The sequence below is a fragment of the Scyliorhinus canicula genome, chromosome 18, assembly GCF_902713615.1.
Source record: "Scyliorhinus canicula chromosome 18, sScyCan1.1, whole genome shotgun sequence".
In the NCBI taxonomy this organism is placed as follows: Eukaryota; Metazoa; Chordata; class Chondrichthyes; order Carcharhiniformes; family Scyliorhinidae; genus Scyliorhinus; species Scyliorhinus canicula.
The window spans coordinates 40401244-40418830 of NC_052163.1; the positions used below are offsets into that span (position 1 = coordinate 40401244).

General features: G+C 55.8%; 1 protein-coding gene across 1 annotated transcript in view; it reads right to left on the bottom strand.

The window, feature by feature from the left end:
• LOC119953758 (protein HEATR9-like) overlaps positions 1 to 17587 on the bottom strand; it is a 106047-nt gene that overhangs the window by 37154 nt on the left and 51306 nt on the right. Inside the window, exon 7 of the mRNA XM_038778346.1 lies at positions 5454 to 5514. Coding sequence (XP_038634274.1) covers positions 5454 to 5514 — 61 coding nt within the window. The remainder of the gene's footprint in view (positions 1 to 5453; positions 5515 to 17587) is intronic.

Consider the following 17587-nt stretch of genomic DNA (forward strand, 5'->3'; position numbering starts at 1 on the left):
GGGTAGTGCTGAAAGGTCAGGATGGCGGACAGTAGAGGGGAATGGAGGCATACGTCCCTGGTAAGGCCGATAACAGGGAACATGCGAGGGCTCAATCGACCGTTCAAAAAATCTTGGATCATTTGGAGCTTGAAAGCGGAGGTGGTCTTTCTGCAAGAGGCGCACCTCCACGTGAAGGACCAGGTTAGACAATGGAAGAGATAGGTGGGTCAGGTTTAGAACTAGGGATCTGATTCAAAGTCACGGGAGTTGAAATTTTGATGAGTACGAAAACGGGGTTTGTGAACACGAAGGAAGTGAGGGACCTGGGTGAGAGATATGTAATTGTGAGTGGGGTATTAGAAATGATGCCAGTGGTGCTGGTAAATGTGTATGCACTGAATTGGGATGATGTAGGTTTTATGAGGGGTTAATCCCAGACTTGGCCACTCACCAGCTCATTATGGGAGGAGATTTTAATTGTGTCCTAGAGCCGAGGGTAGATAGATCGAGCCCCAGGTCAATGGGTAGGATACACATCGCAAAGGAGCTGGGTGGGTTTATGGAAAAGGTGGGTATGGTAGATCCGTGGCACTTCAAAGGGAGTATTCCTTTTTTTCGCATGTGTACAGGTATATTCCAGAATTGACTTGTTGGTGGTGAGCCGGGATATTTTGGTCGGGGTGGAGGGGGCAAAGTAAGTGGGGATAGTAATCTCGGACCATGCGCCCCATTGACTGGAGATTCGGCTTAGATCAGGACGGGAGCAGAGGCCGGGGTGGAGGCTCGATTCAGGGTTGTTGCAGTTAGATGGTTTTGTGACAAAGTGATTAAAGATTATGTAGAATTGAACCAAAACGGGGAGGAGTCGCCGGCCACCTTTTGGGAAGGGCTAAAAGCAGTGGTCTGAGGGGAGATTATCTCGTTCAAGGTACATGCAGATAGGAAAAGGAGGGAGGAATGGCAAATGAGTGAGATAGTGGATGTAGATAGGGAGTGGAGGTATATAGGGAGTACTCGAGGGTGACCACCATGGAGTGATTGGCAAGGAGGAAAAAATTACAGGGGCAATTTGATAGGCTGACAACGGGGAGGGCGGTAGGACAGCTGCGTAGGGCAAGAGGGCTACAGTACGAATACAGAGAGAAGGCGAGTCAAATGTTAGCGAATCAGCTACGGAGGCAGGCCGGGTCCAGGGAAATATCGAAGATAAGAACTGGGGCAGGGGATGTAGTATTGGAGCCGGGGAAGATAAATGAGGCGTTAAGGAATATTGTAAGGAGCTGTATAATAATAATCGCTGATTGTCACAAGTAGGCTTCAATAACATTATTGTGAAAAGCCCCTCGTCGCCACATTCCGGCGTCGGTTCAGGGAGGCTGGTACGGGAATTGAACCTGCGCTGCTGGCATTGTTCTGCATTACAAATGAAATGAAAATGAACTGAAATGAAATGAAAATCGCTTATTGTCACCAGTAGGCTTCAAATGAAGTTATTGTGAAAAGCCCCTAGATACCACTGTTCGGGGAGGCTAGTATGGGAATTGAACTGTGCTGCTGGCCTGCCTTGGTCTTCTTTAAAAGCCAGCGATTTAGCCACTGTGCTGTACCAGCCTCTATAGGGCGATCCCGGGGGAAAAGAAGGGGACATGGGACGCTTCTTAGACCAACTGAAGCTTCCACAGTTGGAGGAAGAGAAGAGGCAGGCGCATGAGGAGCCCCTGGGGAGATATTGGATAGTATACGGGGAAGGCCCTCTGGCCCGATGGCTACCCGGCGGAATTTTATAAGGAGTTTGTGACGGACCTGGCACCACACCTCTTGGGGCGTTTAATGAGGCGTTGGAGAAGGAGGAGCTGCCGGAGATGATGATGCAGGCAACAATCACATTAATACCAAAAGAGGGGAAGGACTCATTGGAATGTGGATCCTCTAGGTCCATATCATTGTTAAATACAGACATGAAAGTACTGGTTAAGTTGGTGGTGGGACGGTTGCGGAGGATCAAACAACTTTGTAAAGGGCAGGCAGTTTTCTAACAATATAAGGAGGCTGAGGCTTTTGACCGGGTGGAGTGGTGGTACCTGTTTGAGGTCCTGGGAAGGTTTGGGTTTGGGCCGAAGTTAGTGGCATGGGTGCGCTTGTTATATGCGGCACCGAGGGCGAGTGTGCGGACCAATGACATGGGTTCACGGAACCTTGAACTACACAGGGAAACAAGGCAGGGGTGCCCGCTGATGCCGCTGCTGTTTGTGCTGACTAAAAAGCCTCTGGCAATGGCTTGGGGGTTGGTAGAGTGGCGAGGGATTGTGAGGGGACAAAAAGAGCATCGGGTGTCGCTATACGCTGACGACCTATTATTGTACATTTCGGACCTGCTGGAGAGCATGGAGAAGATCATGGGCCCATTGGGGAAGTTTGGGGCGTTCTCGGGATACAAGTTAAATGTAGGGAACTGCGAAGCGTTCCGCATGAATGAGTTGGGTCAGTGAGCCAATTTAGGGGGGATGCCATTTAAGCTGGCCAGAGACAGGTTTAGATACCTGGGGACTCAAGTAGCGAGAGAATGGGCAATGCTTCATAAATGGGCGGGGATCAACAAATCATGCATATATGTTCTGGGGCTGCGAAAAGTTGGAGACATTCTGGGAGGGAGTGTTCATGGCGCTAGCTAGGCCACTGGGGAAGGAGGTTGAGCCAGACCCTTTGGTGGCGATATTTGGGATATCGGAGAAGCCGGAGCTGAAGGAGGGGAGGAAGGCGATGTTGTGGCTTTCACCTCTCTGATTTCCCGGTGACAAATTTTATTGGAGTGGCGGTCAGCAACGCCACCTGGGGTAGTGGCCAGGGTCGGTGACTTATATGACTTCCTTTGGCTGGAAAAGATTAAATACGAGATAAAGGGTTCAGCGGAGGGTTTTCAGGCAAGGTGGGGGATGCTCGTGATCCTTCACCCCCCTCACCCCGCCCACACTTCTCACACTCGTGTTTGAGGAGTTGTTTGACACGGGGGGTGGGGTGAGGGGGGAAAGAAGGAGCTGCAAAAAAGAAGGAACATTTGTACAAACTGTATAATTATTTGTTGGGAAGTTTGTTTCCTGAATTGTTTATGTATTGTAACTTTTAATATATACACGTTTGGAATAAAATCCATTTTTTTAAAAACAAGAACTTGGGAGTGCATTTCTATACAGCTTCAGTGTTAGATTAGGTTTGATGTTGCAAATTATCTCGAGAGTACAGAGTATCCATGGAGCTCAGTTCACACGGAGATAAAACTGGTCAATGTGGACGGGCTGCAATTATCTCAAGGCGTTGGCCACGTCACACTGGAATCGGAGAATGCTGCTGCCGGTAGATGTCGGGAGCGGCCTCTCCCACGTTTCCTGGGGGCGATTATCCGAGCCCCGCGCCGGGCCGGAGAATCAGAGCAACCGTGCCACGACGCCCTGACGCCGGCGCGCGTTTCTCTGAGCTGCGGAGAATCGGCAGCATTTGCGCCGCTGCATTTGGCGCAGCGCCGGCCGCCAATTCTCCGGCCCAGATGGGCCGAGTGACCGCTCCGACACGACAGAGTCCCGATGCCGCCGTTCACCCCTGGTCGCTGCCGGCGGCTCTGCGCTCCTTCACCGGGGGGGCCTCCAAAGGGGTCTGACCCGCAATCGGGGTCCACCAATCGGCGGGCCGGCCTCTTCCACACCCCCGGCCTACTTTCCGCCATGGCCGGCCCCTGAACACCGACCCCATGTTGGGTCGGGGACGGCGTACGTAAGAAGTTCCTGCGCATGCGTAGGATGGTGCAGCCCAACTGCGCCTGCGCAGGATTGAGCTGGCCCAACTGCGCATGCGCAGGTTGGCACGCCAGTACGGAGGCTGGAATGGCGTGAACCGCTCCAGCGCCATGCTCGCCCCCTGTGGGGGCCAGAATTGGTTGTGCCCGGGCCCTGTTCGCCGACGGCGTTCACGGCAGCATGAACACTTGGCCGCCATATCGGAGAATCGCCCCCCCCTCACGAACCAGATTTTGCAAAGCTTCACAATCTGGCTCCCGCCTATTGCATGGCTAAGTAGATTCAAGAACCCCTTAACCATGCTGACCCAGATCTAACTGGCTCCTGGCATCTATCGGCCTGTCTAAAGAGTCCCCAGATGATGGCCAATTTGTACTGGTCCACACAAATGTGGACCAGGTAGAATGGCACCCGAGGGGTCTCCCAGGCCACTGAAGCCCATGGGTGATGAGGAACAGGACAGGGTGGCACCCTGGCTCTTCCCCAGCAGCTGGGAACCTTGGCGCTGCCAGACTGGCACCTTAGCACAGCCACCCTGGCACTGTCAAAAGGCCCAGGTGGCTCTGCCAGGAACATTGCCAGGCTGCACAGGTGCCACTGTCAAGGGCCAGGGCCTGAGTGGGGCCAGGTCCATGAAAGGAGGGCTGGGGGTGTGGGGGTAAAGACCGGGTATGAAGGGGCCTCCAGAAGATTGTGGGGGATGAATGGTGAGGGACTTAAAGGGGGAGTGCCCGAAAAGGGGAGTAGGAAGTTTTGAAGGGGGGGGGAGCAGCCTTTCAAAATGGTGGCCCGATCTCTGAGGAGCTGGTTCTGGCAGGAAAGTTCAGCTCCCCAGTGATAGAAAAAATTCAAAGTATGGGCTAAGCCGGGGAGAAAATCCCCAGGGCTTGAAAAAGGGACTGTGTGGTTAGATAGCAGTGGGCAACTCACCGACAAGGCCGGCTATAAACTCCCAGCCAAACCTGCCTGAAATAACACAAATGTTTCCGTTAGATCAAACAAAGTTAAACACTGAGCCACACAAGGAGATATTAGACCAAAACATGGGTCAAAGTGTTTGCGTAGTTCGGGAGATACCAGAGCAAGATGAAGTGCAGGCTTGAAACTGGCACTGTCCTGGCCAGAAGTTTCAGATTGAATTTGACTAGTTTTCTCTCAGTCTGAACTGTTGGGAATGAGATCCATGGACACTCAGCACCCTCCCTATCTTACCCATGTACATCTGTCTTCAGCTGTACGATGGATCTCCGCCTGAGCCCACACCTGCGTTTACACTTGACAGCAGTGACCACTGGAGACCTTCTATGGGGGCTGGTTTAGCGCACTGGGCTAATTCGCTGGCTTTTAAAGCAGACCAAGGCAGGCCAGCAGCACGGTTCAATTCCCGTACCAGCCTCCCCGAACAGGCGCCGGAATGTGGCGACTAGGGGCTTTTCACAGTAACATCATTGAAGCCTACTCGTGACAATAAGCAATTTTCATTTCATTTCTTACCCATTCCTCGGCATATTGTTTGAAATGTCATTGTTCTTCTTAATATTAATATTAACCAATGTCAAATCAGTCAGTACTTGACATAGTTCAGACTTCTCAGCATCCAAAAGTTCCAATCCACTCACCTCCCATCTCTCAACCCTCACATTCCCCATTGCTCATCTAACATCTCATGCTCTTAACACTCACCCAGTGTGACCAGAGCCTTGGCAGCTTCATATTTCATCACAGAGTCCTCATCGGTCCGTAACTAAAGGAAACAAACCAGCGGTAGATCAATCAGTTCACATTGTGTACAATAATATTAAGTTACAGCTAAGATTGATTTTCCACTCCACAGTCACTGCTGAGCCTCGAGTTTCACTATGTTAAAAGTGCTATATAAATATAATTTGGTATTATTGCTGTTTATCCCACAAACCACCATCAATTAGATTCCAATCAGTAACTCACTTCCAAGTATCTGTTATTCTATATATAAACACCCTAAATGCCTCAATTAGATTTCAGTCTGTAACTCAATTCCAAGTACACTTGGAATATTTAGAATCCTTAGAATCCCTATAGTGCAGAAGGAGGCCACTCAGCCCATTGGTCTGTACCGACCTTTAGAAAGAGCACTCGACCCATGTTCACACCCCGGTCCACTCTGTCCTATCCCTGTAATACCAACCCAAACTGCATATCCCTGGACACTAAGGGCAATTTAGCATGGCCAACCCACCTAACCTGCACATCTTTGGACAGTGGGAGGAAACCAGAGCACCCGGAGGAAACGCACGCAGACATAGAGAGGAAGTGCAAACTCCATACAGTCACCCAAGGCCAAATTGAACCCGGATCTCTGGCGCTGTGAGGCAGCTGTGCTAACCACTATGCCACCGTGCCACCCTATGTCTGTTATTCTATATATAAACACCCCAAATACATTTTCAGTCTGTAAATTACTCTCGTATATCTGTTTTTTAAAATAAATTTAGAGTACCCAATAATTTTTTCTAAATTAAGGGGCAATTTAACGTAGCCAATTCACGTAAATCCATATAAATCCCCCAAATCCTTCAATTAAATTCCAGCTTGTAACTCACTCTAAAGTATCTGTTATTCTATATATAAATGGTCCAATCCTCTCAATTAGACTTCAGTCCATAACTCACTCTCAATGATCTGTTATTATATGTATAAACACACCATATCCTTCAATTAGATTCCAGTCTGTAACTCACTCCTGAGTATCGGTTATTTTATATATAAGCACCCTGTGGTGGTATGGATATGAGCACTGCCATTGGTGCAGAGCACTGGCTTCCCATTGGCTCTGGCTGGTCATGTGCCTCTCGTCCGATTGGTTGGGACTAGTCATGTGACTGCTCTCCAACTGGTCGAGAGGTAAGTAGGCCCCGCCTCCGAGGTGGGGTATAAGTATCCAGAGTTCCTGGCGGTTGGCCATTCTCTGTAGTCGACCACCGGGCTAACAACTAGCTGATTAAAGCCACAGTTCGGATACTAAATGTGTCTTGCGTTGAATTGATGGTACGTCAATTTAATCAGCTAGAATTTTGGAATGGAGCTTCGCATCAAGCCTGACTGCCTCCGCACCAGCCCACATGCTGCAAATGCGTCTGCAATCTTTAAACACTGGCAGGTGTGTTTTAATAGCTACCTGACGACTGCAGCCGGCAAGCCCACCAAGGAGCAGAAACTCCACATCCTCCACTCATGCGTGGGCACATCGGTCTACGCAATGATCGAGGACGAAGGCGACTTTGATGCGGCCATGGAGATTCTCAAAGGACACTTTCTGCGGCCGGTCAACGAAGTTTACGCACGGCATCTCCTGACGACTAGACAACAGTTCCCTGGTGAGTCCCTCGACGAGTTTTACCAGGCCCTCGCAGCTCTAGGGAGAACGTGCGCATGTCTCCAAGTTTCGGCGACGGAGCACATGGAACTTCTAATCAGAGACGCTTACGTTGCTGGCATGCAGCCTCCTTCTATCCGCCAACGATTGCTAGAGAAGAACACCCTCAGCCTAGCTGAGGCACGGACTATGGCAACCTGCCCTACTCCGTCGAGGAAGTCAGGACCGTCACCAGGGACTGCCACATCTGCGCCGAGTGCAAACCGCACTTATACCGCCCCGAACGAGCGCATCTGATCAAGGCATCCCGCCCCTTTGAACATCTCAGTATAGACTTCAAGGGTCCCCTCCCCTCCAACAACCATAACACTTATTTCTTGAGTGTTATCGACGAATACTCTCGCTTCCCTTTCACCATTCCCTGTCCCGACATGACCACAACAACCGTCATAAAGGCCCTCCTATCCATCTTCTCCCTGTTCGGTTACCCCGCGTACATCCACGGCGACCGGGGGTCCTCTTTTATGAGTGACGAACTGCGTCAGTTCCTGCTCAGCAGGGGCATAGCCTCTAGCAGGATGACCAGTTATAACCCTCGGGGTAACGGTCAGGTCGAGCAGGAGAATGGCACCATTTGGAAGTATCCCGACGGTCGGCAGGATACGGTCTCGCCTCGGGACCTGGAGCCCGCCGGCGTGCGGCCTTCTTCCCCTACACCAACACCCCCCCCTCCAACCCCAATTCCCCCCAACACCCCCCACGACCCAGCGCACATGCCCCCTCTCCCCCGATTACAGCGTCTCCACCACCGGCCCGGGGTACGGAGACACATCTACGACCAACGCTCCCAGAGGCAAGGACGACCATCGGCCCGACGTCACCGGCTCCATTGCGACGGTCCACCAGAACACCACGGGCACCCGACAGGCTGATCGTCTCCATCTGATGCGGCCATGGCACTTTCTTGGACATTTTTGTGTATTCTGTTGTTACTAGTAGTAGTATTGTTTTGCCACGAGCCAGTGGGCAGCCCACCCTTATCGATTTTCGCTGCTCATACCACCAGTCGTCGGACCCCCCCCCTCCCCCTCTCTCTCCCACTTACACCCTCCCCCCTGCCTTCTTTCTCCACAAGGGGTGAATGTGGTGGTATGGATATGAGCACTGCCATTGGTGCGGAGCACTGGCTTCCCATTGGCTCTGGCTGGTCATGTGCCTCTCGTCCGATTGGTTGGGACTAGTCATTTGACTGCTCTCCAATTGGCCGAGAGGCAAGTAGGCCCCGCCTCCGAGGTGGGGTATAAGTACCCAGAGTTCCCGGCGGTCGGCCATTCTCTGTAGTCGACCACCGGGCTAACAACTAGCTGATTAAAGCCACAGTTCGGATACTAATTGTGTCTTGAGTCGAATTGATGGTACATCACACCCCAAATCCATTGATTGGATTCCAGCCTGTAACTAGCTACAGTTTATCCATTCTGCATATAGGCCCGGATCTTCTGAGCTCCTGCTGTTCGACACAACTCTGCATTTCTACCTGGGTCTTCCGAACTCGGCTGTGGCGTAAAATGCGCGTCATCAGCGCCCGACGCCCAAATGGCGCCGTGCTGCATCTTAAAAGGCGCGATACGCGCAAAGAAAGACCCGCAGCAGAGGAGGGAGGAAAATGACGGTGCCATGGAGGGCCGCGCCGAGGTTCCGAGATGTCGACCTTGAGACCCTCCTAGATGAGGTGGAGCAGCGCAATGGGCATCCTCTGCCCAAGATGAGGGCATCGCCACCCTTCCAGCGCTGTGCGACGGGCCTGGTGTGAGGTGGGCACGGCAGTCAGTGCTGTGGGGCAGACCCCTCGGTCCGGGGAGCAATGCCGTAAGAAGCTCGACGACCTCACCAGAGCTGCCAGGGTAAGTGCCACGAGTGTGCCCCCGGGTCACAACCATCCTTCCCTGCCATGTCCCTCATCAACCCCCCCCCCCCCACGGGCACGAGGGGGAGGAAGGGGGGCCAACATTGAGTGGAGGGGGGGTGAACAACGTTGTCACAGACCCACATGAGCGCTGCGACCCCCTGGTGAGATGACAAGGTGTGACTCCAACTTTCCCCCCGCCCAGCATTAATGTACCCTATATCTGAACGCCCTGATGATACCTGCCTAATTGTGATGCTCTATCCATGCCCCCCACCCAACAGGAGAAGACTGCGCACAACAGCCGGGAGCGCAACAAAACCGGCGGGAGTTCACCCGTTATGCACCCCCTGACAGTGTTTGAGCAGAGGGCACTGGACCTCGCTGGGGGATCCGCCAACCGAGAGGTTGCGCAACGTGAGGTTGGAGGCGCAGAAGCAAGTAAGACAACCTTGCATGCCCCCCCCCCCCCCACCCCCAAACCAATCTTCACTCCCCTCACACTCTGTCCACTGGACCCCCCATCCTCTCTCCCCTCACACTCTGCCCACTGGACCACCCATCCTCTCTCCCCTCACACTCTTCCCTCTGGACCACCCATCCTCTCTCCCCTCACACTCTGCACACTGGCCCACCCATCCTCTCACACTGGCCCACCCATCCTCTCTCCCCTCACACTCTGCACACTGGACCACCCATCCTCTCTCCCCTCATACTCTGCCCACTGGCCCACCCATCCTCTCTCCTCTCACACTCTGCCCACTGGACCACCCATCCTCTCTCCCCTCACACTCTGCACACTGGCCCACCCATCCTCTCTCCCCTCACACTCTGCCCACTGGACCCCCCATCCTCTCTCCCCTCACACTCTGCACACTGGACCACCCATCCTCTCTCCCCTCATACTCTGCCCACTGGCCCACCCATCCTCTCTCCTCTCACACTCTGCCCACTGGACCACCCATCCTCTCTCCCCTCACACTCTGCACACTGGCCCACCCATCCTCTCTCCCCTCACACTCTGCACACTGGACCCCCCATCCTCTCTCCCCTCACACTCTGCCCACTGGACCCCCCATCCTCTCTCCCCTCACACTCTGCACACTGGACCCCCCATCCTCTCTCCCCTCACACTCTGTGCATTGGACCCCCCATCCTCTCTCCCCTCACACTCTGCACACTGGCCCACCCATCCTCTCTCCCCTCACACTCAGCCCACTGGATCCCCATCCTCTCTCCCCTCATACTCTGCCCACTGGACCCCCCATCCTCTCTCCCCTCACACTCAGCCCACTGGCCCACCCATCCTCTCTCCTCTCACACTCTGCCCACTGGACCACCCATCCTCTCTCCCCTCACACTCTGCCCACTGGACCCCCCATCCTCTCTCCCCTCACACTCTGCACACTGGCCCACCCATCCTCTCTCCCCTCACACTCTGCACACTGGCCCACCCATCCTCTCTCCCCTCACACTCTGCACACTGGACCACCCATCCTCTCTCCCCTCACACTCAGCCCACTGGACCACCCATCCTCTCTCCCCTCACACTCTGCCCACTGGACCACCCATCCTCTCTCCCCTCACACTCAGCCCACTGGATCCCCATCCTCTCTCCCCTCACACTCTGCCCACTGGACCACCCATCCTCTCTCCCCTCACACTCTGCACACTGGACCCCCCATCCTCTCTCCCCTCACACTCTGCCCACTGGACCACCCATCCTCTCTCCCCTCACACTCAGCCCACTGGAGCACCCATCCTCTCTCCCCTCACACTCTTCCCACTGGACCACCCATCCTCTCTCCTCTCACACTCTGCCCTCTGGACCACCCATCCTCTCTCCCCTCACACTCAGCCCACTGGATCCCCATCCTCTCTCCTCTCACACTCAGCCCTCTGGACCACCCATCCTCTCTCCCCTCACACTCTTCCCACTGGACCACCCATCCTCTCTCCTCTCACACTCTGCCCACTGGACCACCCATCCTCTCTCCCCTCACACTCTGCACACTGGCCCACCCATCCTCTCTCCCCTCACACTCTGCCCACTGGACCCCCCATCCTCTCTCCCCTCACACTCTGCACACTGGACCACCCATCCTCTCTCCCCTCATACTCTGCCCACTGGCCCACCCATCCTCTCTCCTCTCACACTCTGCCCACTGGACCACCCATCCTCTCTCCCCTCACACTCTGCACACTGGCCCACCCATCCTCTCTCCCCTCACACTCTGCACACTGGACCCCCCATCCTCTCTCCCCTCACACTCTGCCCACTGGACCCCCCATCCTCTCTCCCCTCACACTCTGCACACTGGACCCCCCATCCTCTCTCCCCTCACACTCTGTGCATTGGACCCCCCATCCTCTCTCCCCTCACACTCTGCACACTGGCCCACCCATCCTCTCTCCCCTCACACTCAGCCCACTGGATCCCCATCCTCTCTCCCCTCATACTCTGCCCACTGGACCCCCCATCCTCTCTCCCCTCACACTCAGCCCACTGGCCCACCCATCCTCTCTCCTCTCACACTCTGCCCACTGGACCACCCATCCTCTCTCCCCTCACACTCTGCCCACTGGACCCCCCATCCTCTCTCCCCTCACACTCTGCACACTGGCCCACCCATCCTCTCTCCCCTCACACTCTGCACACTGGCCCACCCATCCTCTCTCCCCTCACACTCTGCACACTGGACCACCCATCCTCTCTCCCCTCACACTCAGCCCACTGGACCACCCATCCTCTCTCCCCTCACACTCTGCCCACTGGACCACCCATCCTCTCTCCCCTCACACTCAGCCCACTGGATCCCCATCCTCTCTCCCCTCACACTCTGCCCACTGGACCACCCATCCTCTCTCCCCTCACACTCTGCACACTGGACCCCCCATCCTCTCTCCCCTCACACTCTGCCCACTGGACCACCCATCCTCTCTCCCCTCACACTCAGCCCACTGGAGCACCCATCCTCTCTCCCCTCACACTCTTCCCACTGGACCACCCATCCTCTCTCCTCTCACACTCTGCCCTCTGGACCACCCATCCTCTCTCCCCTCACACTCAGCCCACTGGATCCCCATCCTCTCTCCTCTCACACTCAGCCCTCTGGACCACCCATCCTCTCTCCCCTCACACTCTTCCCACTGGACCACCCATCCTCTCTCCTCTCACACTCTGCCCTCTGGACCACCCATCCTCTCTCCCCTCACACTCAGCCCACTGGATCCCCATCCTCTCTCCTCTCACACTCTTCCCACTGGACTACCCATCCTCTCTCCCCTCATACTCTGCACACTGGCCCACCCATCCTCTCTCCCCTCACACTCTGCACACTGGCCCACCCATCCTCTCTCCTCTCACACTCTGCCCACTGGCCCACCCATCCTCTCTCCTCTCACACTCTGCCCTCTGGCCCACCCATCCTCTCTCCCCTCACACAGCCCACTGGCCCACCCATCCTCTCTCCTCTCACACTCTGCCCACTGGACCACCCATCCTCTCTCCTCTCACACTCTGCCCACTGGACCACCCATCCTCTCTCCTCTCCCACTCTGCACACTGGACCACCCTACACCCGGCCGAGCGTGTCTAACGAACCCCGTATCATTCTGTTCCCCAGGGCCAGCTGACGAACGTCCAGGGCCGTCTGGTGCCACACACAGCCGACCTTCCGCGACAACAACCGCACCTAGGGTCGCGCACCAGAGGGTGGCATGAGGTCGGCCAGGAGGGCCATCCTCGAAATCCGGGACTCTCGATCGGGACGTACAGAGGACAGACAGTGACAACTTTCATGGCTGTGCGTTGCCCGAAGGTCGGGCCGCGAGACAGGACAGGACAGGGTCTGTGGACCCAGACGCACAGAGGACAGCGATGCAGTCAATTGACTCAGCCACTGATGAACTGCACATGGACCGCGTGCGCCCCGCGCCGGGCCATGACTGGGACCAGGACAGACCGGACTTACTGACGGACGAGGACCTAGAGCTTGCGGCACTGCAGCTGAGGAAGGGGTGGGTGGGCCAAGTGTTCCACTCAGGGCTGGATGAGAAGAGTAAGGGGGTGGCGATCCTGGTGGGGAACAAGGTGTCGTTTGAGGCGTTGAAGGTGGTGGCTGACAGTGGCGGGAGGTACGTGATGGTGAGTGGTAAGCTGCAGGGGGAGCGGGTGGTGTTGGTAAATGTCTATGCCCCAAATTGGGACGATGCGGGGTTTATGCGGCGTATGTTGGGCTGCATTCCGGACCTGGAGGCGGGGGGCCTGATCATGGGGGGGGGGGGGGGGGGGGGGGGGGGGGGGGGGGGACTTCAACACATTACTGGATCCCCCATTGGATCGATCCAAGTCCCGGACGGGTAGGAAGCCGGCGGCGGCTAAGGTGTTGAGGGGATTCATGGACCAGATTGGGGGGGGGTGGACCCTTGGAGGTTTGTGACGCCAAGGGCCAGGGAATACTCGTTTTTCTCCCACGTACATAAGGCCTACTCTAGGATTGATTTTTTTGTCCTGATCAGGGGGCTGGTGTCGAGGGTGGAGGATGTGGAATACTCCGCCATTGCCATTTCAGATCATGCCCCGCACTGGATGGACCTCGGGCTGGGGGAAGAGAGGGACCAACGTCCGCTCTGGCGCATGGAGGTGGGGCTGTTGGCAGATGAGGAGGTGGCTGGGAGGGTTCGGGGGTGTATCGAGAGGTACCTCGAGGCCAATGATAACGGGGAGGTTCGAGTAGGGACGGTCTGGAAGGCATTGAAGGCGGTGATGAGGGGGGAATTGATCTCCATCCGAACCCATAGGGAGAGGGGGGAGCAGAGGGAGAGGGAGAGACTGATAGGGGAGATGGTGCATGTGGATAGGAGATATGCGGAGGCCCCAGAGGAGGGATTGCTGGGGGAGAGGCGTAGCCTTCAGGCCAGATTTGACCTACTGACGACCAGAAAGGCGGAAGCTCAGTGGAGGAAAGCACAGGGGGTGGTGTATGAATACGGGGAGAAGGAGAGCAGGATGTTGGCGCACCAGCTCCGGAAGCGAGACGCGGCCAGGGAGATTGGGGGAGTGATGGATAGAGCTGGGAAGGTGGTGCGGAGGGGGGTAGATGCCAATGGGGTCTTCAGGGACTTCTATGGGGAATTGTACCGGTCTGAACCCCCGGTGGAGGGGGGTGGAATGGGGCGCTTCTTGGACAAGCTGCGATTCCCGAGGGTGGAAGAAGAGCAGGTGGAGGGACTAGGGGCGCCGATCGAGTTGGAGGAGGTGGTCAAAGGGATAGGGAGCATGCAGTCGGGGAAGGCGCCGGGGCCGGACGGGTTTCCGGCGGAATTCTATAAAAAGTATTTGGACCTGTTGGGCCCCCTGTTGGTCCGGACCTTTAACGAGGCAATGGAGGGGGGGGCTCTGCCCCCAACTATGTCACGGGCGCTGATTTCCTTGATCCTGAAGCGGGACAAGGACCCTCTGCAATGCGGGTCATACAGGCCGATTTCGCTGCTAAACGCCGACGCTAAGCTGCTGGCAAAGATCCTGGCCACTAGAATAGAGGATTGTGTGCCTGGGGTCATTCATGAGGACCAGACGGGGTTTGTGAAGGGAAGGCAGCTGAACACAAACGTTCGAAGGCTCCTCAACGTCATTATGATGCCGGCTGTGGAAGGGGAGGCGGAGATAGTGGTGGCATTGGATGCGGAGAAGGCCTTTGATAGGGTTGAGTGGAAGTATTTGTGGGAGGTGCTGGAGAGGTTTGGGTTTGGGGAGGGGTTTATCCGGTGGGTGAGGCTGCTCTAAGAGGCCCCGATGGCGAGTGTAGCCACAAATAGGAGGAGGTCGGAGTACTTTCGGCTGTACCGGGGGACGAGACAGGGGTGCCCCCTGTCCCCCTTGCTCTTCGCGTTGGCGATTGAGCCCCTGGCCATGGCATTGAGGGAGTCAGGGAACTGGAGGGGCCTGGTGCGGGGTGGGGAGGAGCATCGAGTGTCGCTGTACGCGGACGACCTGTTGCTGTATGTGGCGGACACGGTGGGGGGGGGATGCCGGTGGTGATGAGGATTCTTAGGGAATTCGGGGTTTCTCGGGGTATAAGTTGAACCTGGGCAAGAGTGAGGTGTTTGTGGTGCATCCGGGGGATCAGGAGGAGGGGATTGGTAGGCTCCCACTGAAGCAGGCAGGGAAGAGCTTCAGGTACCTAGGGGTCCAGGTGGCGGGGAGAGGGGGGGCCCTGCACAAGCTCAACCTCACAAGGTTGGTGGAGCAGATGGAGGAGGAGTTTAAGAGGTGGGATATGTTACCGCTGTCACTGGCGGGGAGGGTGCAGTCCGTTAAGATGACGGTGCTCCCGAGGTTTTTGTTCCTGTTCCAGTGCCTCCCCTTCCTTATCCCAAAGGCCTTTTTTAGGAGGGTCAACAGGAGTATCACGGGATTTGTGTGGGCGCATGGGACTCCGAGGGTTCGAAGAGTGTTCCTGGAACGAGGCAGGGATGGGGGGGGCTGGCGTTGCCCAACCTCTGTGGGTACTATTGGGCTGCCAACGCAGCGATGGTGCGTAAGTGGGTAATGGACGGGGAAGGGGCAGCATGGAAGAGGATGGAGGTGGCGTCCTGTGTGGGCACGAGCTTGGAGGCGCCAGTAACGGTGCCGTTGCCGCTCCCTCCAACGAGGTATACCACAAGCCCGGTGGTGGCGGCTACCTTCAAAATTTGGGGGCAATGGGGCAGCACGGTGGCCTAGTGGTTAGCACAACCGCTTCACAGCGCTGAGGTCCCAGGTTCGATCCCGGCTCTGGGTCACTGTGCGTGTGGAGTTTGCACATTCTCCCCGTGTCTGCGTGGGTTTCGCCCCCACAACCCAAAAATGTGCAGAGTAGGCGGATTGGCCATGCTAAATTGCCCCTTAATTGGAAAAAATAATTGGGTAATCTAAATTTATAAAAAAAAAAAAATTTGGGGGCAATGGAGACGGCACAGGGGAGAAATGGGGGGCTCGATGAAGGCCCCGATACGGGGGAACAATGGGTTTGTCCCAGGGAGCATTGATGGCGGATTTCTGGGCTGGCACAGGGCAGGGGTTAGGAGGTTGAGGGACCTGTTTGTGGAGGAGAGGTTCGCGAGTTTGGGGGAGTTAGAGGGGAAGTTTGGGAACATGTTTCGGTACATGCAGGTTAGGGCGTTTGCCAGGCGGCAGATGGAGGGGTTCCCCTTGTTGCCCCCACGGGGGGTACAGGACAGGGTGCTCTCGGGGGTGTGGGTCGGAGGAGGGAGGATTTCAGACATATACCGGGTAATGCAGGAGGTAGACGAGGCCTCGGTGGACGAACTGAAGGGTAAATGTGAAGAGGAGCTCGGTGAGGAGATTGAGGAGGGGACATGGGCGGATGCCATGGAGAGAGTGAATTCCTCCTCTTCCTGTGCGAGGCTTAGCCTCATACAGTTCAAGGTTCTGCATAGGGCCCACATGACTGGGTCGAGGATAAGCAGGTTTTTCGGGGGAGAGGACAGGTGTGCTAGGTGCTCGTGGAGCCCAGCGAACCACGCCCATATGTTTTGGGCGTGCCCAGCATTGGGGGAGTTTTGGAAGGGGGTAGCAAGGACGGTGTCGAGGGTGGTGGGATCCAGGGTCGAGCCAGGCTGGGGACTCGCAATTTTTGGGGTTGCAGTGGAGCCGGGAGTGCAGGAGGCGAAATAGGCCGGTGTCCTGGCCTTTGCGTCCCCAGTAGCCTGGCGGAGGATTCTTCTTCAGTGGAAGGATGCGAGGCCCCCAAGCGTGGAGGCCTGGATCAATGATATGGCGGGGTTCATTAAATTGGAGAGGGTGAAATTTGCCCTGAGGGGATCAGTACAAGGGTTTTTCAGGCGGTGGCAGCCTTTCCTGGACTTCCTGGCAGAACGGTAGGGAAATAGGCCGACAGCAGCAGCAACCCGGGGGGGGGGGGGGGGGTAAGGATTGGGGGGAGGGAGAACTGTGCACATGGGTTTGTGGAGGGTGCTATCTCTTTCCCTTTCGTTGTCTGGGTGCTCTTTTTTGTTTTGTTTTTGTTCTTTCCTTTTGTTTGAAGTTGCTCTTGAAGCGGGGGGGGGGTGGGGGGGGGGGATTGTTCATGGGGTGTTACCGCGGGTGTTTGTTAATAGAGTTAAGATGTTTATATTTTGTATTTTGTAAAAATTTCAATACAAATTATTTTTTTAAAAAGAGCTTGCGGCGCAGCTATCTCCCACACCATCCACCATCACAGAGACACTCACCTCGGTTGGGTAATTAAGTGATGAGGCACCCGGGTCACGGTCTGGTTCGCACAACACAGCTGAGCCGGTACAGCAGGTGGAGGTTAGAGCAGCCGAGGGGCTGGACGGTCGGAGGGCAGCCCAGGCCCAGCATTCAGCTGCCACCCAGATGGTTCCCAGGTTCCTGGATTTACTCGACCCACCCGGACAGCCGATGCATTTTGAAACCCAGGAACACAATGACGGGATGAGGGCTGTCTTCCAGCAGCTGCAGACGCAGTTAGAGGAGTCAATCCGCGTCCAGGAGCAGGGAGTGGTGCCGCTCATGGCAGCAACCCA